The 22,748-nt window shown below is 52.2% G+C and overlaps 9 protein-coding genes across 9 annotated transcripts; 5 read left to right on the top strand and 4 right to left on the bottom strand.

The window, feature by feature from the left end:
- Positions 1-984: 984 nt before the first annotated feature.
- Positions 985-2,237, bottom strand: PV07_11884 (uncharacterized protein; the record flags this gene model as incomplete). The annotated part of the gene is made up of 2 exons (XM_016399359.1): positions 1,110-2,237; positions 985-1,053 (listed from the first exon to the last, which is right to left on the bottom strand). Exons 1-2 carry the CDS (start codon positions 2,106-2,108, stop codon positions 985-987), a joined length of 1,068 nt encoding a protein of 355 aa, XP_016243921.1. The 5' UTR covers positions 2,109-2,237.
- Positions 2,238-2,726: 489 nt separating this feature from the next.
- Positions 2,727-4,782, bottom strand: PV07_11883 (uncharacterized protein). Its single transcript, XM_016399358.1, has one exon. The coding sequence runs from the start codon at positions 4,737-4,739 to the stop codon at positions 3,186-3,188; it is 1,554 nt and encodes a 517-aa protein (XP_016243920.1). The 5' UTR covers positions 4,740-4,782; the 3' UTR covers positions 2,727-3,185.
- Positions 4,783-5,252: 470 nt separating this feature from the next.
- Positions 5,253-7,708, top strand: PV07_11882 (uncharacterized protein; the record flags this gene model as incomplete). The annotated part of the gene is made up of 3 exons (XM_016399357.1): positions 5,253-5,698; positions 5,746-5,773; positions 5,852-7,708. 3 exons carry the CDS (start codon positions 5,253-5,255, stop codon positions 7,706-7,708), a joined length of 2,331 nt encoding a protein of 776 aa, XP_016243919.1.
- Positions 7,709-8,128: 420 nt separating this feature from the next.
- Positions 8,129-8,885, top strand: PV07_11881 (uncharacterized protein). Its single transcript, XM_016399356.1, has one exon. The coding sequence runs from the start codon at positions 8,469-8,471 to the stop codon at positions 8,808-8,810; it is 342 nt and encodes a 113-aa protein (XP_016243918.1). The 5' UTR covers positions 8,129-8,468; the 3' UTR covers positions 8,811-8,885.
- Positions 8,886-9,058: 173 nt separating this feature from the next.
- PV07_11880 (uncharacterized protein) lies at positions 9,059-10,893 on the bottom strand. Its single transcript, XM_016399355.1, has 6 exons — positions 10,506-10,893; positions 10,345-10,457; positions 10,263-10,293; positions 10,166-10,210; positions 9,686-10,117; positions 9,059-9,634 (listed from the first exon to the last, which is right to left on the bottom strand). The coding sequence occupies exons 1-6, from the start codon at positions 10,711-10,713 to the stop codon at positions 9,126-9,128; spliced, it is 1,338 nt and encodes a 445-aa protein (XP_016243917.1). The 5' UTR covers positions 10,714-10,893; the 3' UTR covers positions 9,059-9,125.
- A 1,767-nt stretch (positions 10,894-12,660) lies between these two features.
- PV07_11879 (uncharacterized protein) lies at positions 12,661-14,261 on the top strand (the record flags this gene model as incomplete). The annotated part of the gene is made up of 7 exons (XM_016399354.1): positions 12,661-12,762; positions 12,811-12,946; positions 13,005-13,189; positions 13,246-13,282; positions 13,334-13,401; positions 13,456-13,838; positions 13,892-14,261. The coding sequence occupies 7 exons, from the start codon at positions 12,661-12,663 to the stop codon at positions 14,259-14,261; spliced, it is 1,281 nt and encodes a 426-aa protein (XP_016243916.1).
- A 1,051-nt stretch (positions 14,262-15,312) lies between these two features.
- On the top strand, positions 15,313-17,728 carry PV07_11878 (uncharacterized protein). Its single transcript, XM_016399353.1, has 2 exons — positions 15,313-15,413; positions 15,464-17,728. The coding sequence occupies exons 1-2, from the start codon at positions 15,361-15,363 to the stop codon at positions 17,460-17,462; spliced, it is 2,052 nt and encodes a 683-aa protein (XP_016243915.1). The 5' UTR covers positions 15,313-15,360; the 3' UTR covers positions 17,463-17,728.
- A 261-nt stretch (positions 17,729-17,989) lies between these two features.
- PV07_11877 (V-type proton ATPase subunit D) lies at positions 17,990-20,887 on the top strand. Its single transcript, XM_016399352.1, has 4 exons — positions 17,990-18,108; positions 18,159-18,247; positions 18,298-19,218; positions 19,267-20,887. The coding sequence occupies exons 1-4, from the start codon at positions 18,102-18,104 to the stop codon at positions 19,348-19,350; spliced, it is 1,101 nt and encodes a 366-aa protein (XP_016243914.1). The 5' UTR covers positions 17,990-18,101; the 3' UTR covers positions 19,351-20,887.
- PV07_11876 (uncharacterized protein) lies at positions 20,859-22,249 on the bottom strand. The gene has a single exon (XM_016399351.1). The coding sequence runs from the start codon at positions 22,076-22,078 to the stop codon at positions 20,990-20,992; it is 1,089 nt and encodes a 362-aa protein (XP_016243913.1). The 5' UTR covers positions 22,079-22,249; the 3' UTR covers positions 20,859-20,989.
- Positions 22,250-22,748: the final 499 nt, after the last annotated feature.

Below are 22,748 nucleotides of genomic sequence, written 5' to 3'. Positions count from 1 at the left end.
GAAAGCTGTCCATCATATCGACGAAGTCCCGGCCAAGCTTGCGTGAAAGACGCTTAGGACTCCAGGCGATTGCTGAGTACATGATATACTACCACCATTGATGGTAAATTTGCGCTGCCTAGTATCTTCTCAGACTGAAGAGTTGTCCATGGGAAACATTTGTTGACAGTGTTGGCGGCAAATCACTCCTATTACTTTAATTTTGCCTCTCACCCCAATATGAACAGAAGCTACTGATGATTTCACACGCCGTGAATTTCAAGCTATCCTTGGCCATATGCTGAAGTGCGATAGAAGCTAAACGAAATCCGACAGTCAATTTAATGCGCCCTTTGTGACATGAGATTCGAATAAGTGCAAGTGCTAGTAAATAATGAGTTCCACAGCGTACAAGGGCCGGCAGATGGACCAAGTGACACGGGCTTGATTGCACGGCATATTCGCCGAACGGCAACTATTTTCTCGGAGATGGTCCAGCCTCGTCGAGAATTTTAAGGGTGCACAGCCTCGGTAGGTCGCGCGACCGAAGTCTATTCTTGAAGCATTATGAGCGCGTTTTGAGCTTACAGGAATGCAGCAAGAAGCATTTTCGTTGGCCTCGTTCGGGAGTGATATATTGCGGCTTCTCGCGCACGGAAATTCGTGAAGAAGTCAGTACTAACAACATCGATTTTCTTCGAAGCAAAGTCGTGGTACAACCCACGGGCTATGCAAATCCCCTATGAAAGTGCCAACTGCTCAGTCTATAGATCGAGCCGCAGGTGGGCTGGATCTGATTCCTCAATATCTAAGGTCTTTTGTGATCTCCACGGGCCATCGACTTCTTCGGGTCCGCCGCGCTCGTGTCCAAGTGTGACAGTATTCCCCTTACTCCTTCTGCAAAACGTACCCGTATTTCAACGCAGAATTGGAACACCGCATTCTGCAGATTGCCCATCACTTCTTTTCGATCGGCCATTGTTCCAGAATTCTTCCATGAGGCCATCATAAACTTCTACCAAAAACTCTCTCAACAGCTTCCAGACGATCAGCCATGACAAGAAATTTGATGGACTATGACGATGAAAGCGGTTAGTACCGCCACCCAGAAAGGTACAAGCGGAACTCACCTGCTGGAAATCGCAACATTGGCGGTGTTTCAACCAGTTCTTGGTGATTTTCAAGAAGATCGTACAGGGACGAGAAGCTTGCTCCATGGAGTGGACTAGGTTGCGTACGTTCAGGACCCCGGTAGGGTTTGTGAAATCGCTATCCCTCCGGCCTGCGTCAAATTCCTCTGGGTAGGATTCATCGTTGATCCTCAACCAGTCGGAGGTTAAAAGGTATGGATTGTCTGCATCCGCGAGCCTGTACCGGTAAATGTTGTATTGAATGTTGATCTCGGTGACTCGCGGGAAATGTGTTGGGATCATGCCCCAGACTGTGTCGAACAGGTCACCGGTAGTTCGACCGGTCAGGCCGCTGATTGCGAGCTCTGTCACTCGATTTCGGAGGTGTTCCCAACCTGGTCCACAGATCTTTGTGAAAGCAAGCCCATAATTGTCCTCATCCCAGACGATCCTCATGCGGCCGTTGAATGCTTGCTCTCTTGCATGTTGTGAATCCTTGCGAACTTTCTTGCACACCAGCGCGAGACCACCGTAGTCGTATCCCCGAACTACCACTTCAGAACCTCCCATTGTTCCATCGTAATAACACGACTCCCAGCGCGACGCCGCCTGCAGAGACATCCGTACTCTTACTCCATGCTTCTCTTCGTAGACATGTTCGTAGATCTTTGCCTGGATTTCTTGTGGGAACTTGAATAAAGGGGAAAGGCCATGTGCACAGGACGAGCTTCGTGGAGCCAAGGCATCGCTCATTTCCGTCCAGTCATCGAGCCAGCTGGGATTCTCATTCGCGACTTCGTTTGATTTATCACTTGGCGCGTCCCATCCTCGACCAGTTCCACACTTATCCACGTTGGCCTTGCCACGAGGTCGTAGCTTGGGGTGGGCAACCCAGCACTGGCTGGTGAAGTGGCCGTACTTTCCGCATTTCGGGTGAGTACATTCGACCCGCCGTCGACCAGGGGGTAAGGCATGGTTTTTTGAGCTGTTGGAAGCCATTTCAACCGTGAGGCCACTACCGAAGCTGGCGGTAAAAGGAGGGTTTGGAGCTTCGAAATATGAATAGTGACAAACGAGCGTGGTTGGCAGCACACCGAGCTTGTCCAAGGTGACTTGATGTGAGCAAGGAGGGAGAACAGATTCAACATAGACGATGTCACTAGCGCAGTCAACAAGGCCGAGAGTCACTCCAACCGTGAAGCAGCGAGTGAAGAGCCGTGCCAAAGTGCTAGTGACATCCCGGGTTGATGTATGTGAAGAGGGTGGACGCCCAGGCACTCCCGTGACAGTCACTTGAGGACCTCAGCATCGACGGGAAAGAAGTGACTTGCTTCCCACAATGTTTTGCATGATCCTACCAGCTTTCAGTGCTCCGTAACACGTATACGTAGCTCGACAGAAACCGGCTGGGCCGTAAGGTTCAACCCAAACGTTGGACCAGTGGATCTTGTAGTTAACTCTCTAATGAAACCTACCAATACATAAGAGTCTTGAATTTGCAGTCGCTGCTCCGTTTGATTTGTGAGCCATGCCCAGGCAATGACTAGTAATCTCGGGTCAGGCCGTTGGAGGACAGCCCCTTCTCAGCAGAGGTCAAAAGCCATCGACCGACAAGAAGGCTTGTTGAAAAGTAAAAGCAGGGTTAGATAGCTACCCCTCCACTTCTTGCACTAGAAGAATGTCGCATGAAGACTGACCAGCAGAGGTATTCAATGTCCTTAGGTATGCAGTTGGTTCTTCGATGCCTAAGTTCCATTCCATCTGCCTAGTTTCGATAGGTAGCAATCCCAAAGGAGAGAGATGGTCGAGTGGAAACCTGATTGAGAAATTCATGTCGGCGTGACACCCCCCGCTCTTAGATTGACCATGCTCTTTGGTAATCTTTTGATCTGTCATTGGTATACTTGCGTCTGTATTCCGGTCAAATTCGTGTTCATGTCTGGGATGGAGGCTGGGGATAGACCGATGGTGTTGATCCAGGAACAGAGTAGTCTAGTATTGATTGATGTGTCAAGAAAACAGAGGCTGAGCTGTGTTGCGTCGATGATGTACATATGGCAGTCTTTGGTTGGAAACTTAGAACCCAAACCACCGCTCCAGTGCCGCCTTGGCCGCGTCCATGTCTGGTTTTGCATTACCATCAACCACCCAAGCAACAATCCCATCAGGTCGGACCAACAAAGCACGAAGTCCACGCGTATCTTGTGCGCCGAGGCCAATATATTCCACCCTTGCTTCGTACTTTCCGTCGACAGTCAACTGCTTGAGGATCGCGTCGTCTTCAAAATCGATGAGAAGTCCCCGGCCTCCTTCCAACTTGGATCCTAGCCTCGAGCCGTCATGCAGCTCGAAATCTGGAGCGCTGCAGCCAACGAGTGGGTGAGCGTGCGCCTCGCCGTCGCCAAGTATATACCGTTGAGACATGCCCGAGAAGCGCCCGATGAAGAAATTGGTTCCGTCAGTAGTGTCAATAAGGTCACGAATGAGGGCCTGGACAGCTTCGCCGTAGGGGTCTGGTTGCAGCACGACGACTTGTGCGCGCGTCCATTGAAGCACACGCACCCCAACAGGGTGACGCTCGCTCTCGTATGAGTCGAGAAGTGCCAGGTCTGCTGGAGCGCCATCGGCTCCGGATTCTCTTCTTATGGTCGCGGCAAGCTTCCAGCCCAAGTTCATAGCGTCACCCAACCCGAGGTTCATGCCCTGGCCCCCAAGAGGCCCGTGAATATGGGCGGCATCACCAGCAAGCAGGACACGGCCCTTGCGATAACTTGTGGCTTGTTTGCACCGGTCGGTAAAAGTTGAGGCGAGGTGTATCTTCGTGATGTTAACATCTGTGATTCCAGATATGCGGCGGAAGACGCTTTGAATGTGCTCCTGGCCCACTTCTGTCGTGCGATCAAAGGCACCGCCGTCAAAATCGGTCAGATAGAGAGTTTCCGGATGCCTTATGATGTATAAGCCGGCGTTTGTAATATGAAAACCCTGCTTCAGTTTCTCAGGGTGATCCCACTCGCACTGGACCACATAGCCCGTGAATTTGGGCTCCGTTCCAACGAAGTCAAATCCTGCCGATTTACGAACCACGCTTCGACCGCCGTCGCATCCCACGAGCCACTTCCCCCGAAAAATCTGGGTTTCTCCAGCTTCCACTGTGAGAGTATCGTCGTCGTCAGACACAATCTTTGTGAAGCCATTGCCTCTTAGTATGGTGACGCCCAGTTGCTCAGCACGTTCCGTAAGTACGGCCTCGACCTGCTCGATAGTCGTGGGACCGGGTACCAAGGCCGGGCCAGGAATACGATATTTCCAGCGATCCATCTCCAACTTGTTGGCGTTAAGCGGGATACCGGCGAAGTGGCCGCCAAATTGGAAGCCCGGGGTTTTCTGGTAAAACGAAGGTCGCTCAGCTGAGCTAAAGAGTTTGTGTAGGAGGCCTCGTCGATAGAAGCTTTCAAGAGAGGGCGTATTCATGCCACGAAACCCCAGAGGCTCGCCTTTCCACGCCGATTCAGCCTTGACATCCCGCTCGAGGACCAACACAGACATACGCGCCAGTCCTAGCTCGCAGGCTAGAAAGAGCCCAATGGGCCCTGCACCAGCGATGATAACGTCGTAAAGCTTGCTCATGCTTGAAGGCGCCCGTGATGCAGGGCCGACTTTTCCGAGGAACTGAGTCTGTGCGAAATATTGAATACATTTCTGGAGATCACCAGTGCGTTTTATAGCTGCCTTGACAATAACACGTGCGCTTTACCTTCGGCCCCGTTGGAGTGGAAGCTGTACAGCCACAGCAAGAGAAAAAGGAGTCCAGCCTCGGGGAGATTTGACGACGTTTCGGGCCACAAGAAGTCCGAGCGTGTTGCATTCGGGGAAACTGGAGAATGGTTTCCCCGAGCTCCATATTTCTACCTGTGCCACCAATCGGAAGAGATCTCGGCTCCCGACCTTCCTAATTCGCTCTATCATGATTCATCGCTTGCGAGCCCTGAATCGGCCACGACTTTTCTTCCCCGTGCAGTGGTTCATCAGAATCGTGGAGAGAGAAGTGGGTGTTGCTAGTCGTCTAGCTAATGGCGATTCCTCTTGCTAGAGCACACATTCACGGCTACTTCCTTTCAGTGGTATCTATATCCAGTGACAATGAATCCCCCAGATCCGTCGCCGAGGACACCGCCCGTAAAGCGGAGCTCGGCGGCCTGCATCCATTGTTCAGACCGGAAAGTCAGGTGTGACAAACAGACTCCGTGCAGTACATGCACCAGACACAATGTGCAATGCATATTTCCCCCGCCGAAGACGAAGCCCCTTAGAACAAAACGAAAATGGGTTCATATCGACGAGTTTGACGAATTAGAGAATCGATACGAAGCATTGCTCCGGGAGAAAGGCATCGACACCACCGACGCCAACCAAATTGACGTCACTGACCCTTTGCAATATGGGCATCCTTCCACAAGCAGTGGCTCGGATGTATCTCGAACCAATGGGCTATTTACAGCATCCGACTTAACTGTTTCGGGGTCACAGAGAACATTCTTCAAGCCCCAGCTGTTACAAGGGCAAGGAGGTACAAAACTGGTGCACAAGTAAGTAACATTTGTTACATTCACGGATGAAGCTAAGGCTCCGAAAGCAGCTTGTGGTCTCGGGTGGCACAGGAGGTATGTGAATGATCGTCCCTTGTAGCCAACGCGAACCTGCTAGCCTTATCCATGTGCCACCACTAACGGTAGAGCCAGATCCACGACGCAGAGGATGCATTTGAAGACGATTCAGCGGCCAGTTCTAGTGATGGCGGGTCACCGAAAGATGACTTTACCTATGTCCTAGGCTGTAACGCACCAGCTACTGCATCCTTGCACCCTCCTTCACAATCCATTGATCGGCTATGGCAAATTTTCATTGAAAACGTCAACCCTCTCACGAAAATCGTGCACGTACCAAGTTTGCAGTTCGCCATAGAGAAAGCAACCAACAATATCGAGCACATCCCAAAAGGATTCGAAGCACTCATGTTTGCCATTTATAGCATCGCCGTCTTGTCCCTTACAGAAGTTGAATGCAAAGAAACATTCGGAGAGACTCGGGCGATACTGCTTTCCTGTTACGTGGCGGCTACGAAGAGGGCTTTGTTTCGTGCTAAGTTCATGAGCAGCACTAGCATTGTGACGCTGCAGGCGCTGGTCCTTCACATTCTTTCTATCCGAGACGACTACGAACCGCGTGCTGTGTGGAGCCTCACAGGGGTTGCGCTGCGCGTTGCAGAAGGTATGGGTATGAGCCTTGATGGCACATTACTCGGTTTGTCACCATTTGAAACCGAAATCCGTCGACGGATCTGGTGGCAGCTTAGGACGCACGACTTTCGTGCAGCAGAGCTAAGTGGCCAGGCCAAATTTCGAGACTTCGAGGTCAATGAGACCACCCCTAAGATGCCTGCGAATGTTGATGACAGCGATCTTTATCCCGCAATGTCGCAAGCAGCAGTTGAGTCAACGAGGCCAACGCAGATGATATGGTGCATGGTGCGGTCGGCGATGGCTACCTTTGCTGCTGGCCAGACGGCCAAAATAGCCAAACTCCGCAAGGTCGCTTTTACATCTGACGAATACCCTGCCATGGATGACTTGGAGCGAAAGGACCATTTCATCAAAGGGGTTGAAGACATGTTGGAGACGAAGTACTTGCGATTTTGTGACCCTTCTCAGCCCCTTCAACTAATGGCGCTGGTTGGTGGTCGGACAGCAACAAACCTTGTCCGGTTCATGGCTCATCATCCGCGCAGATGGGCCTACCAAGACCATGTGTCCGCATCAGAACGGCAATTTGTCTGGGGCATTGCCACTAGACTCCTGGAGCAGTATAATATGATGCAGACAGACCTTCATCTAAGACGCTTCGCCTGGCATGTACCGTACTTCATTCAATGGCACGCTGTCATCCACGTCTTGGACACACTCCGAACAGATCCCCTCCACCTAGAGGCCCAGAGTGCCTGGCGCCTCATTGACACGTTGTTCGAAAACAATCTTGGTGTATTGCTGAGCGTCAACAGGCCGATCGTCGCGGCGGTTGGGAATCTTTGTCTGAAAGCATTCACTGTCCGCGAGGACGTTTTGAAGAAGAAGCAGAGAGTTCCGAGTGAGCCGCCCGAATACATAACTAAGCTACGCAAACAACGAGAAGCCGCGAAAGTAAGGAGGGCAGAAGAGACCCTGGCAAGCCAGACGCGAGACCAACTGAGCAGCCAAAACGGATTGAGGACAGCGGACGCACCCTTTGTGACCCAACCGCAGCAGCATCTGCTATCAAAGCAGCAGGTAAGCGCCTTTCCAGGAAACGCCCGGAGTGAAGACGATGCGTTCTGGCTCAGCGACACTCTCGATGACGGGTCTTCCGCTGATGGAGCTGTGGACATGATGAGCTTGTATACGGATGCAATTTTGGTTCAGGATTATTCACTCGGTACTCCCGGCAACGATGCCATAGACTGGGAACGATGGGATACCTGGTTTGGCCATCTGGATCCTCTGCGTCCAACTATTGCCCCGCAACAAGAGCGACGGATCAGTATCCAGAGCCTGGTATCCAGGTGACGCTTGCTCTACAGCTCTCACTGCGTCTGTTGGAAGCCTACGTTAATTCTCGTTCCGTGCCCAAATGTGAAGACAGGAGCGTCAGGAAGTTTTAGCCACTGGGAAAGTTCACGAAGGAACGGAGAGTGTGAGACCGATCCTCCTACAATTTCGGAACGACGAGGCTGAAATAAGCAGGCTGGGACGATGGCAGACAGCCTACTCAAAGCGCACTTGCCGGGCGGCTGATGGGTCCTAGGTTTGTCTTTTCCTTGACTGCCGGTACGCCGTTCGGCCCCTAGACCCATGTCCTCGACATCGACATTGAATTGGACGGTTTGGAGATCTGCGTCAACCCTTTGAGGATTAAGCACAAAGATTTGCTTACTGGAGAACCCATCTGGAGCGATGGGCTTAGACCCCATCAGGGAGTCTTCACGGTTCCGCACCATGGCTGGCCTGGATCCTCTGGGATTTGCCAACACCAGAGTCTTCCGTATCCCGGTTGGTGCATCTGAAAAAGATGCGGATGGAGTGAAATTCACCAAGAATTGGCCTCTTCAACGGACATCCCTGCGAGGCTCAGCCGGAACCTTCATGCTTCTGATGTCTTCGCCTGACACAGGACATGATACCAGTACAATTACGACATAAACAGCTCCATTACGCTTAGTGTCATTCCATACGACCGCTTTATTCCGTCGATCTTTACCTTACACACCTCCTCGGAGGGCCTTGCGAACCTTGGCATCTCTCAGTCGCACGAGCCAGCCGTGGAGATATGCATTTCGGCCCCTTGACAGCATCGCAGCACGGTGGCCCAATTCATGGGCCTGATCGACGTAGAGCGGACATGATTCAGGACAACGGCGGGTTCCGGCCTGGCGGAGCAAGTCTCCACAATGTGACAGTTGGACACGACTCAGACAGCGGTACATTTGCTCGTCGTGTCCGAAATGGAGCCCCTGCATCAGAAAAGTCGGTGACCGCAGCTATGGAATCGGTCCCCATCATGAATATTGCTCTGGAAAGCCGTGAGGACGCCTCACCCACGTCGAGCACAAAGGAATTGAGCTGCTCGGACAGCACTCTGACGGGGCTGGGATCGAGGATCCGTTCCTGAAATCTGAGCGGGTGAAGATGGTCTCTCATTCCCTTGATCGGCAGTTATGGTACCATGGGAGACTTGTAGCACGTGCAAATGGTTGTAAGGATCAAAGATTGATCTTCCGTACTACTATGATGATTTCCTGAGAAAATCAATGTGTCGGACGAGATTCGGCCATGCCCAGGGTTGCATAGTTGGCATGTCAGTGGAGATTGGGTATTAAATGGACTGTTGGAAAGAAAAAAATCGAATTATGACAAGGCTGGTTGAAGTCCCCAAGGGTGACCATTATCTACCAGATAAACTACCTCCACTTTCATGCTCAGAGGCTCACAACGGCGATCCAGCACGCTCAGCACCGGCAAATGCGTTTGTCAGAGACTTCCAGATCGGCTGGCCTTCATATGTAAGGTCACCAAGTGGTGGACATGTCAGAGGATCGAGTGCTGAGCCCAGGGCGTCCGTGAGGAGTTTCAGGGGCACTGCCAATGCCGAGTAGAGCGGGGACAAAGAGTCTGGTGAGACGGTGTTCACCACCTGGAATGCGAAACAGAGCAGATTGTTGCCTTCCAGCAAGGTCTCTGCATTCAGGATGCCGCCGGACAGATTGCTAATGTCCAATCCTGTGAACGAATTGACCGTGCCGGTGTTGCCTCCGATCGAAGCCAGCTGAGGATACTTGATGAACCAGTCCACGAGGTCCAAGTTGAGCTGCACCAGGCCGTAGTCGACGGGAGCTTTGAACCAGTTGTTGGGGATGCGTTCCCACCCTCGCTTGTACTGGAGCGAACCGTCGGCGTTGTCGACCACGCCCCAGAAAGACTTGAAAATCTCTTTGGCTGGCCCGAGGGTCAGCAATGTCCTCCATCAGCGCATCCTTGTTCACTTACTCATGATCCCTCCTGGATACTCGGTTGAATGGTTTGACAGTAAGCGAAGAGTAAATGCCGCGCCAGCATTACGAGCAATGGCGCCAGTATAAGGTCCGTAGTAGCAATATGGGTTGGTGGCAATGCATTCGTCGAGCATATCGATTGCATGCTGCAGCACATTGTCGGTCGAGATGACATCTGTATCGTCGCCCGCACGGTTATAAAGCCGAAGAAACCGACTCATGTCCATCGTAGAAGCATCACCCGTGACATAAAGGTCATCTCGGGTGAGTGAAGCATCTGCCTCGATCCAGTTGTGCGATCTTCCAATACCCCGTGGTGTACCTAGGAGCCCCAGTAGGTTTCCGAGCAGATTCTGTGCCTGCGGAGACGATGTATCAATAGAGAAGCCTGGGCTCAAGGAAATCGGGTTGCCAGTCCAGACAGTGCCTGCAAAGACTTAGCCGACGTCTCTGTCTGTGGGGGGTTTTGTCGTACCCATCACGGCAAGTATTGTCGATAGACCAATGTCCATTCCATACACTTTTCCACAGTCAATACCCTCATCGTGTAGACAGCTTGTCGAAATATTTACCTTCATTTATGACGCCGATAACATCGGGAAACTAACAACACACCAGTTAGATCTGACAGCCATATTTTGCACTCTAGCATACTTTTGCAACTCCAGAGCGATCGATGTAGCCATGATTGGCTAACGCATTGAGTCCGGGACATGGTCCTCTCTGGGCGCTCGAGCTAGGCGCCTGCCATTGATGCTGGCCATCGACTTGTGGTGCGTTAGTCGCATTCTCACGCGTCCGGCCACTCATCTTACCTTGAATCGGCGTGTCTAACGGGTTAACAAGCAGTCTCTTCTCTCGCTGATGCTGCACTTGGCGAACAATCCCCTCGAATGACCAGTCCTCTGAGACATCAAGACCTCCTGCTCTGGCGAGAAGTGCAACATTGGAAGCCGTAGGGAACGCGGAGGAAAATACAAAACTACCCAGTAGTGCGGCACAAGTTGACAAGAAGGACTTCATCTCCAAAAAGAACGAACGTCAATGCCACTGGACTAGCCAGCGACGTACCAAAAGAGTGACTGAAGTGAGTTGGCAAATGTTTGCTGGTAGAGAAAGAATCACAAAGTCAACCCATTGAACATTGAACGTCGATGACTAGCGGTAGCAGCCATAGGTAGCCCAAAGTCTGCACAATTAATTAGGATGCAGATCAATACAGTCGCCTCATCTCGCGGAGGCGGGCTTTCACCATTAGTATAGCCAGCGAATTTGGAAGTGGGTTAGAGAGACAAGCTTCCTCCCAGGAGCTCTGACTCCAGGCTAGCAGGACAGAAAACAACGGGAGTAGGGCCCATATGAACATGGAGCACTGGATTTGTTATCCATGTTCCTTCTGTGGAATAGGGTACGCGACTGGGGGCCCAAAATGCATGCCACTGTGCCACCACCGTCACTAGCCAGGCCTAACGTCTGCCCAAATCCCATGGCGAATGCATGGATCGACCTCCACACTTTTCAACGGCTCGGGTGGCTGGCCATTCAGAAAGTCATTCTCGGGGATGCAGCTCCTGGGGAGTTCCTCAGGTATCAACATTGACCCCGGCAAATTATGATGTACTTGTAGGCGATAGACTTTCACCTCGAGCATTATATCTGGACAGGAATGTCACTGATTTACCAATTCCCCCAACATAATCTGCGGCCTACCATACCATGGCAACATATGACAAGCTCTTTGTTTTATTCCTTGGATGTGGTCAACTTTAGCCATTACTGGGCGAAGGAAGAACTCCTGGCCCCAGGCACCCATTTTTCATGAGTTCTTCGTTCCGAAGACCAGAATTCCCCGATTGATCCCATAGCTCTTAGTCAATACCATGACTCGTCAGGAGACTGTGGGCCGTGCTTTCTAGTGGGCTTGCGACTCTCGCCTCCTTACTTGTAGGTAGACAGTGTGCTAGTCGACCGAAAGCAGGACGCTTGGCCAGATGGGGGACTCGGTATCTACCTGTCTAGACCCTCCCTGCAAAGCAAATCCTGTCTGGGCTTGGCTGGTTCCAAGTCTCTGGTCGTGATGTGGGAAGTGGGTAAGGAGGCGGCGCGCGAGGCTGGGAATTATCCCGTCGCTCGCGGCTGCAGGCAAAAGACCTAGTCCACGAGTAGCTAAAGTTAACGGGATTGGCAGGGGCTGGAAGTGGGGGTTTCTATTGATTTTCTCGACGAGGTTGATCCTCGAGGGGCCAATTTTTCTGAGCAAGGGAATACCAGGTGCGAAGAATTAAGCGTGTCTTTGGGAGCCCAGTGCTCATCTCGTCTATCTCTGCGTTCTCGTCGAGGAAATCATTAGCACGCTGCATCTTCTTTTGAGCCCCCCGGTATACCCATATGATAGAATTCCATGTCCACGTCACTCTAGTCTTTCTTTTGATTGCATAGCTGCGAGTTCCCCGTTGGTGGATACATCTATTCTGCAGATCTCGAAAACGTCTAACAACGGGGAAGAATCCACGAGGGCGGAGTATATTGCTCTTGCATCCGATCCCGGTCACGCAAATCTTTTACTACTCTGTCCCGACTGTTGATCTTCCCCAGATACTCTCACCACTTGGTATCTGTGCGTTTCCTCTATACTCGAATTTTTCAAGTTTGTGGGCCAGTTCACCTCGTCGTCAGGCCAGTTCTCCACCGCTTCAGCGACGACCATTTCATTGTCCCATGTATCCCTGGCGAGCTCTTGATAGCTCCAAGAACCACGCTGCTAGCACTAGGCTGCTTGCTGGAGACTGGTCAGAGAGTTCGCAATAGTTGAAGACTTCGAGGCGAAAGGGAAGCAACTCCTTTGTGGTTTAGCAGATTTTTCGCCCTTAACGTTGAGCCATATCATGTCGCAGCCGCTGCCATCTTCTCATCGATCTTCTCACAAGTAAGGGATTTTGTTGGACGTGCTTGGAGGAGAAGTTCACGACGATGAGACTGTTTACGACCTTATTGTTTCTCATAACCGCAACATTGCTTGCTCTTGTCGAAGCGGACCTGGAGTCTGCAGCAGCCTTGTACCCAAAATGTGGTGTAAGTGTGTAAACTTCCTCCCCGCCTTCTCATTGCTAACAAATCCAGCTTGACTGTACCCTAGCAGGCATTGCTCAGTCAGACTGCTCTGCAACGGACCAAGCATGTATTTGCACGAACCAGCAGTTGGCAGAAACCATCACAATCTGCGTTGCCATGAACTGTACGATCAAAGAACAATTGAGTAAGCTCGAAAGGCCCAAAAGAGTCCACAAAGTGCACGCACACTGACATTTCCAAAGCAACTAAGAATGTGTCCATGACGGCTTGCGGTGCTCCCATACGTGACAGAAGCAATCTTGTCTCTGGGTTTGGAGCAGGAGGAGGCGCGGTGGCCCTCGTGATCTTCCTGGTACGCATCTTTGCCAAAATTACGGTTCCTGCGGCAAAGATTGGTTACGACGACATCACCATCACTATTGCAATGGTACGACCAGGTACACGTTTGTGGGCTCCAGGACCAAATGCTAACTCTAGTGACAGATTCTCCTTGTAGCATTCTCGGCGTTGTCAGTAGTCCGTAAGTTGCAAAACCCGGATTGCCCATCAAACTCATGCTGACGATTTGCAGTTGCTAGTCACGGCTATGGCAAAGATATCTGGACTGTACCATTTGACGATATTACCCTCATTCTCAAGGTATGCAGACAGTCGAGCAGCAATCCGCGGAGAACAGTCTGACGACGGAAACAGGTATATTTCATCGACGAACTGCTCTATATCGTCATTATTTCTTTGACGAAGGTGGCCATCATCTGCTTTTACCTTCGAGTCTTCCCAGAGAAGAACTTCCGACGGATAGCCTTCGGTACCATGGCCGTGACGCTCCTCTACATGATCGCCTTTCTCGTTGTTTCGGCCTTTCAGTGTCAACCGGTGTCTTTAGCATGGACGCACTGGGATGGCGAGCACGAAGGAAGATGCAACAACGTCAACGCCCAAGGATGGGCTGCAGCAGCCATCAACATTGCTCTGGACGTGGTCATCCTCGTGATGCCGCTGCGGCTTGTGATGAAGCTCAACCTGCACTGGAAGAAAAAGTTACAAATCATGCTCATGCTAAGTGTGGGAGTATTGTATGTTATCCGAACCCGTCACAGCCGCAATCTCTAACTCGTCCCTCTCCCAGTGTCATCGTCGTCAGCGCCCTGCGATTGGACACCCTCTTCCAGTTTGCCACATCCCAAAACCTCACGTGGGACACCACAGCCTTCGGGTACTGGTCCTGCATTGAGATGGACGTCGGGGTCATCTGCGCCTGCATGCCTGCCATGTACTCGTTGTTCAAACACTACTTCCCCAAGATCATTGGCTCGACAGTCCAAGGAAAGAGCAAGGCAAGCGGCCTCTCTGGCAGCAGGAGCGGAGCTCGAACCCCAGGGATACAGTTTGACAGGCGGAAGGATGACAAAGACGGCGGACAGGATTTTGTGCGTTTGGTTGACCTTGAGAGCGTGAAGGAAGACCGTGTTGGCACTGCACCTGGGACTGCATTCTAGAGAAGTTGGCCACCCAAGAATTTCCAAGCAGCGACCACTTTGGGCTACTGTAAAAAGCGCGAGGCTCCCTTCCAAGATAGAGCGGATATCGGCCACGCCACCGGATATGATAGATTTCGACCAATGTATTCTGACATCAAGCAGTCCAATGCCTAACCCTAGGAATGTCGTTCGGCTTTGAGATCAGCCAGTTACAAGAAAAATGGTGTCATGCCAACCGAAACTTCTTGAATTCTGCACTCCTGCCGTCCCGAACTCCATGGTACCCTGTACCACTGAGGTCCCACTAGAGTGGTAAGAGGGGATGTACCAGCCATGTAGGTCCCCGTATGGTGCCCGAGAAGCCCTATTTCGCCAGCATCCTGGAACAACCGACTCTGCCGCTAACCGCTAGTTGCTGCAAGGGATGCCAGGAACCCACAGCGGGATCGGCCAACGGTTGGCAAGCGTGGTGGATCGACGCAGCCACCAGCCTGGGCCCGAGAGTCGGGGGCCCTGCCTTCAGCCGCTAGACATTCAGCCTTGTTGCTCCAAACCTGCTCAATGCGGCCGGGGCGATGCCTGGCCCATTGCGCATTCAGGGAAACCCTGGGTGACCAGTCCTGGGTGACCAGTGACCCATCTCGTCCCTATGTGGACTCCGCAGGGTCTCGTCATGAATCCCTGGTGGCCTGATATGGTTTAGAGAACACCATTTAGCGGTTCCGTCCGTATTGCGAAGTGGCTTGCTGGGCCTATGACCCTTGGGCTTGTTTATCCTCTCGTAAATGGGGACATGGTGCGCTCGAGGTGTGGGTAGCCTCTACCTAGCTTTGTGCACTTGTCCGACTTCGACGTCGAGAGGCTTTCGGTGACCTGGCATTCTCCCATTCGACCAAGTCTCTAAAAGAACTCGGAGAGGAGCCAATTGACGATCCCAATTTCCCACCACCTCACGATGGATGTGATACAACGAGGCAGAAGAGGATGGCTTTCACCAGCTGCTCCTACAAGATATAAACGATATCCATCGCCTCTGGTGCTGGATGCCGTAGCCCAAGCCTTTTCATTCATTTGAGTTTTTGCGTGCTCGTTCCCTGTGGGCTTGACTCTGCTCGCCATGAGGACGATTTTAGCGTTCATAACCGTCCTGGGCACGACTGTGTCGGCTCTGTAAGTACATCGACCCTTAGTAACGTTTTGATAAGGCTAATACCCGGCAGAACAGCGGCCCATAGACATTCCCATAATAGATTTTTCAGACGTGACAATACCACACAGTCCATTCAAGGAGGCAATACCACGGACCCTACTGCGTACGACTATGTGGTGGTCGGGAGCGGCCCAGGAGGTGGTCCACTGGCATCAAGGCTGGCGATAGCAGGATATAAAGTCCTCTTGATTGAAGCTGGCGACGATCAAGGAGACGCAATCTGGCAACAGGTTCCGGCATTGCAGCTCCAGGCCACTGAATACACCCCAATGCGGTGGGATTACTTTGTCAACCACTATCAGGATCTTGCACGCCAAGAAGAGGACTCCAAGATGGTCTGGAAAACGCCGTCCGGAGATGAGTACGTCGGGAACAGCCCACCCGCTGGCTCAACTCCCCTGGGGATCTGGTATCCTCGCACGGGGACCCTGGGAGGCTGCTCGGCACATAACGCGATGATCACCATTTACCCCCATGAGAGCGACTGGAACAATATCGCATCAATCACTGGCGATAGCTCTTGGAGCGCCGGCAACATGCGGAAATACTTTGAGCGCATGGAACGCTGCAGGTATCTCCCCAACAGTGTCGTCGGTCATGGGTTTGACGGCTGGTATGAGACTAGCCTCACGGAGTTGTCATTGGCGGTTGAGGACCAGAAACTGTTGTCGCTCATCATTGCAGCTGGAACAGCAATGGGCAAGGGACTTCTCGGGATGGTTCTCAGCACAGTGGCAGGACTGGGGGAAGTCTTGCTCCGCGACATCAATGCCGACGTTCCCAATCGGGACTCTCAGGAGGGCCTTTACCAAGTCCCAATTGCAGTTACCGAGGTCGACAAGAAACGCAATGGCGCTCGCGATTTCATCCTCGACACTGCAAACGCTGTCAATGCGGACGGATCGCGCAAGTACCATCTTGACGTCAAGCTCAACACACTAGTGTCGAAAGTCCGCTTTGACACGTCTGGACCCAAGCCGAAGGCCATTGGTGTCGACTACCTGGAAGGACAGAGTCTGTACCGCGCCGACCCTCGTGCAGGTACCGCGGCTGGCGGTACCCCAGGTAGCGTCAACGCGAATCGCGAGGTGATCATTTCTGGCGGTGCGTTTAACTCGCCACAATTGCTCAAATTGTCGGGCATTGGGCCTGCGTCTGAGCTTTCCAAATTCGGCATACCCGTTATCGTCGACTTACCAGGTGTCGGGACTAACTTGCAAGACCGGTATGAAGCGACGATTGTGGGAAACAGCAACACCGACTTCGCCATCACCAAGGACTGTACCTTCCTTCGTACCGAGCCTGACCCATGCTTGGAGCAATGGCAAAACCTACCAGGTCCGTCTCTCAAAGGCACATATGCAACGAACGGTATTGCCATTGCCGTGGTCAAGAAGTCGTCCGTTGCAGACGGGGACCCCGACCTCTTGATCTCCGGTGCCCCCGCCTACTTCACGGGCTATCACCCCGGGTATGCCAATGAATCTCTGAAAGATGCTCACCATTGGGCCTGGATCGTGCTGAAGGCACACTCGCGCAACAACGCCGGTACTATCGGCCTGCGCTCTACCGATCCCCGTGACACACCCGTCATCAATTTCAATTATTTCGACACTGGGAACACTGCCAATGATGCTGATGAAAAGGATCTCCAAGCCACCTACGAGGGGATGGAGCTGTCGCGCAAGATGTTCAAAGACTATATCCCGCTGCAGGGCACCTTCCAGGAGGTGTGGCCAGGAAATCAGGTCACCACCGAAGCCCAGATGAAAGACTGGATCAAGAAAGAAGCATGGGGACATCATGCTAGCTGCACGTGCCCTATCGGCGGCGACGATGACGAGATGGCGGTTTTGGATTCGAAATTTCGTGTTCGGGGCGTCGACGGGCTGAGAGTGGTTGATGCAAGTGTCTTCCCCAAGATCCCGGGCTTCTACATCGTGCTGCCCACGTATATGATCAGTGAGAAGGCAGCCGATGCTGTTCTGGAGGATGCTGCTAATGCATGAGATCGAGGGGCTATCATTGGAGTTTGCGCTGCATCGTTGCCCAAAAAAAATTATCTTCATGACCTAGTCTGACGCAGAGAAGGCTTTCTGGATTCTCGGACTTCGAAGCGCTTCATGCGCTTAAGTTGTAATATAGAGTGACGGCCGGAGAGATGATAGCAAAGAGATTGGACACGTCAACGTTAATAGAGACCTAGCAGGTGGGTTTCAACCAAAAACTAGAATGGATATGGTCCATCATGTTGATGCGGGGTGTCTGAGAATGAATAAATCGTTGCAGGAGCTAGTGAGGCTTCATGAGAGTCCGACTTGTATCTAGCACTTAGCTATGGCCCTGTTGCTTCGGTGTACGGAGTAGGAGGAGATATAAACAAGACAAGATCGAAGTTGGAAGTAACGCGGACGGCAGCGGTAAAAGCGGCAAGCAGATTCGTGCGTGAGCATTGGGCCAAGCCACTAAAGCGGCAACTGCGCAGCTCCAGTCCCCAAGTCCGGTAGATCTATTCGCCTGCCTGTCCATCGACGTCGTCTTCACTGCCACATTTGCAAGCTGCCACTACTTCAGAAGCTCCTTGTTCGGCTGCAGCTTCATATCTTCCTCTCGCTCCTCTCTCCCGTCGAAGCCTCGCGTTATTGACTATGGAAGGTGTGTATATTCCTGCGTCTACAACATTCCAAAGCTAAAATGCAACGCAGGTCTGTTGTTCAACGTCAACGGGGGCTATTTGGAGGGTATAGTTCGTGGCTACCGCAATGCGCTGCTAACAAGCACGAATTACGGCAACGTATGTATATCCCTGGAGCAGTTCAGGGACGCATCATTGACAGAATGCAGCTCACGCAGTGCGAAACGATCGAAGACGTCAAGACGCAGCTCGGTCCAGCCTACGGCGAGGCGCTCTCAAATCTTCCCCCAAACCCCTCGACATCGGCCCTAGCAAGCAAAACCACAGAGAAACTCGTCTCCGACTTCAGATATCTCCAAGGGCAGGCGACCGGATCTTTGGCAAAATTCATGGAATACCTGACGTACTCCTACATGATTGACAATGTGGCCCTCCTCATCACTGGGACATTACACGAAAGAGACACCAAAGAATTATTGGAGAGATGCCACCCGCTGGGCTGGTTCGAGACAATGCCAGTGCTTTGCGTGGCAACCAACATCGAGGAACTCTATAACTCAGTCCTTATCGAAACTCCTCTGGCTCCATATTTCAAAGGGAGTTTGAGTCATCAGGATCTGGACGAACTTAATATCGAGATTGTCCGGAACACCTTGTACAAGAACTACCTGGAGGATTTCCACAACTTCGTAAACACAGATCCTGATATGGCCATGACTCCCACGGGAGAAATCATGTCAGAAATCCTCGAATTTGAAGCCGATCGACGAGCTATCAACATCACCATCAACTCCTTCGGAACTGAGCTGACCAAGGAGCAGAGGAAGAAGCTCTATCCCGAATTCGGAAAATTATATCCGGAGGGAATGCTCATGCTCTCGAGGGCAGACGACCTAGAGGGTGTTGGCCTTGCAGTCAGCGGCGTGGGTGACTACAAGCGATTTTTCGATGAGGTCGGTTTCAACCAAAGCAGCGGTGTGGGGGCCGGCAATATGGCTGGAGGTACGGGTGGTGAATCCAAGTCTCTGGAGGACATGTTTTACCAGAAGGAGATGGAGCTCTCCAAGATGGTTTTCACTCGACAGTTTACCCATGCAGTTATATATGCATGGGTCAAGTTACGGGAGCAGGTGAGTTGGAAACCCTTTCAAGACACAAACTGCTAACCCTGTCTTAAGGAAATCCGAAACATCACTTGGATCGCTGAATGCATTGCTCAAAATCAAAAGGAGAGGATAGGGAACTACATCAGTGTGTTCTAACAAGGGTTAGGTTCGGTGTCACGTGGACAGCACGGCGTTCGGTAGAAGGGGGTCTGCCTTCGCGGCCTACCAGCTTGATAGCTCCAGACCTAATGAACAACATCTTCAACAACAGCTCAACACAGATCCTCCCAGCTTGTTGCGACGATAAAACGACCCAAAAACTCTCAGGAGGAAGGTACGTCTACGTTGAGAGCTCCTGGCTACCTTCCGTCCAGATAAGTCAGAGCGTGGCTGCCTGAGGAGAAATTATCAACAGTTCACACCAACTGAAGCGAACGTTCATCCCATGAAGTGATTTCCCGACCATACCCCGTGAAAATCATCGATATCGACAACATCGGCGGTTCTTCCTCTCGTTACTAGCGTCATCGCTACCTTTGCCTGTTACCCAGCTTATCTCGAAGCTCAATTAGACACTCACTTATTCTTTTAATCTCTCTGCATCATTCAAAGTTATCAGAACCATCATGTCGGAGTCGCAGATCGGTACAATAGACCTGAGCAAGGCTCGAAATCCTACGCCGGAACCGATCTCGTCATCGACAACCTTCCTGGACGAGACCGATCCCTCGCACTGTTCTTCCGAATCTGTCCTTTGGGGGTCTCCTCTTAAGCGAATAGATTCAGGATTTTTTGAGGGAATCTGTCAGACAGAAGAGAAAGCAGAGCCGTTGGCTTGTGTCAAGGACGAGAGCAGCTGGAGATCCCGATCCTCAACCCCCAAATCTCACACTGGCTATTGCAAGGTACCAAAACGGTTACGACACGCCATTCAACCAAACTTCTGGGACTCCAACGCTTTCTTTCCGCCGGCCTACGACGGCTATCTCCACCCAGACGTTTCTAATGATCAACGAATTGCCGCACTCTGTTCGCATGCAGCCGGCCCAAGTCAAAATATGGAGGTTGTCAGGTACAGAAGAGCGTTTTCCGCCAGCGGGATCGAGGGGTCGACATTCAAGACATCCCAACTCTATGGTCGTGATGCCCCCGATGTAAAAGCTTGCTTCCGACAATGGGCAGCCGAAAGAAGTGCTATACGTCAACGTGAAGCACGCGCGAAGTCAAAATTGAAGGAAAAGAAAAGTAAGGCGCATGGAGGACTTTTGACTAGCTTGCAAAAACGCATCTATCGCCCGGAGGGATGCCCAGGAATCCTCCATTGTCGAGTCAACAAGCCACCGCGTGTAGACAGGCTGTTATTTGCCAGCTACATGAAAGCATTCTTGGCCTGGGATACCGCCATGTCAAAATCCGTACCAGGCTATGCTGACAACTATCACAAGAGGCATTGGTACATATCTCAATGGGATGAACCAAGTCTGATGTGACGGCTTGTCTGTTACCAGATCAAGAACAAGACATTCGACTTGAAGGAAATGAAAAGGAGTCTTTTGTACATGATGTGAGACCGCCAAGCTTGGTGAAGATCGCTGGTATGTCGCCAGGAGATGTTATTCTCGTGAATATTGATTCGGTCAATGTTGAGTTACATCCGTTGTTTGTAAAGAATCCATGACATCGTCCAACTTGAGCCTGCCGCCTCTTCTATAACTCATCGCTCTCATACGCAGGAGGCTAACAAAAATATAAAAACTGGTGCTGAGGATGATAACGCTCGCTTTCCGTGGGTGTCTTACTTCAAAGCCTCATACACGGCGCCCCCACCATTCTTCCCATCCTTCTTGGCCATCTTGACCATCCTCTTCATCTCCTTCCTCTCCCGCTTATCCTCTTTCTTCTTCTCCTTCCGCGCCCGCTTCTCCTGCTTCCGCTCCTTGTCCTCCTGGGAGAAGTCGCTGCGCTCGCCCTGCAGGAATCTGCCCGGGTAGAAGACGTTCAGGACCAGGAGGGCGAAGAACATGGGCACGCCGTCGAAGACGTACGCAAACCACTCGTGCGTCACAGTCGGGGAGTTGGCGCCCATGCCGAACTCGACGAGGCGGTAGATATTGCGCACGATGATCAGCGCGAGCGTGACGTAGAGCACGCGGAGCAGCGGCGTGGTTAGGTCGAGGTCCGGTGTGCTATCCTCGGGCATTGGGGACGGGGAGCGGGCTGGGTCTGGCGATGGGGCGAGCACGGGTTGGTATTGCGCTTCGGTGTCGGCCAGGTAGAAACCCGACCCTGTCGAGGCGCTTCGCTGCTTCAGGTACTTGACCTTGCGTTGGAAGCCGATGGCCAGGGAGACGAACACGACGAGGAAGAACAGCTGCACGCCCACGCCGCTCGTGTAGACGTTCAGCCCCGTCTTCTGGACCGACGCACTCGCGCCGGGCCCGGTCATGGTGCCGCCGACGGCCTGGATCAGAAACGCCGTGATGTCGAACGCGACGAACATGCGGGTGATGGCGCGGGCGCGGATCTTGAACACGCGGTCCCGGCCCTTGGGCAGGAAGAAGTGGATCATCCGCCCCAGGAGCATGTAGATGTAGGCGTTGATCCAGAGCGGCGCGAGCAGGATCAGGAGCAGCTGCGCCGTGTAGATCCCGCTCGACAGCTGGTTCTCGATCGAGTATATGCGAGCGACGTAGCCGCCCGTTTCCCACAGGGCACCCATGATGAGAACCATGGCAAAGGGTTTGCGGTAGATGATTGCCTGGAGTATATGGGCGCATGTCGTGATGCCGAAGAGGACCGTGAAGAGGATTGCTGCGCTGAAGGAAGGGCAGTAGGACCAGATGTCATTGGGCCCTGTGCCGGCGTGACACACGATTTTGGGCATTGTTGTAGTATGCTTGTGGTGGTAGGGAGGGACTACTTCAGAGAGCTGGCGATGCTTGAGGGGGTATTGGATAGATGCTTTCTGTGTTGTGAGGAGGATGGAGTCCTCTGCAGGGTAAGGTTGGAAGCGTATACCAAGGTTGAAGAGAAAACACAAAGACTTCAATGGGATATTCCATGTTTGATATATCTACACAATATTGTTGGGTGCAGGACTGCTGAAAATAGCTGCCTGGAAATTGACATTGGTACTTGTCTGCAAACGCCATTCAAGGCTGTGTGTTCCAGGGCACGGTTTCAGGCACGCGTAGTTTAACCGTACGAGCATGAATGGGTTTAGCTCATACGAGCTCCCCCACCAGCCACCGGCCAGCTTTGGGGTGCCGTTGATGACAAAGGTGATGGTGATGTGGGCGAAGTTGAAGACGACCGGAGGGGGCTTAGACGCTGGCACCATTTGGAGCATGAATTGCCAGAGGGGCTTGGGGGCCATGTAGAGCGCAAGGCTAGGATCTGTGAGTTGTCATTGGTCAAAAGGGTGCTCGTATTGACTAACCATTCTAGGCTAGCATGGGAGGCCTGGATTGGGCCACTAGGGCCTCAGCTAAGGTCCCCTTCGACGTCGTTCCTGGACATTAGTCCTGCCTCCTGTCCATGTCTCGCTGCCAGTT

Source organism: Cladophialophora immunda, assembly GCF_000835495.1.
Source record: "Cladophialophora immunda strain CBS 83496 unplaced genomic scaffold supercont1.7, whole genome shotgun sequence".
Taxonomy (NCBI): Eukaryota; Fungi; Ascomycota; class Eurotiomycetes; order Chaetothyriales; family Herpotrichiellaceae; genus Cladophialophora; species Cladophialophora immunda.
The sequence above is the reverse complement of the archived record's forward strand: the minus strand, read 5'-3'. Positions and strand labels throughout refer to the sequence as shown.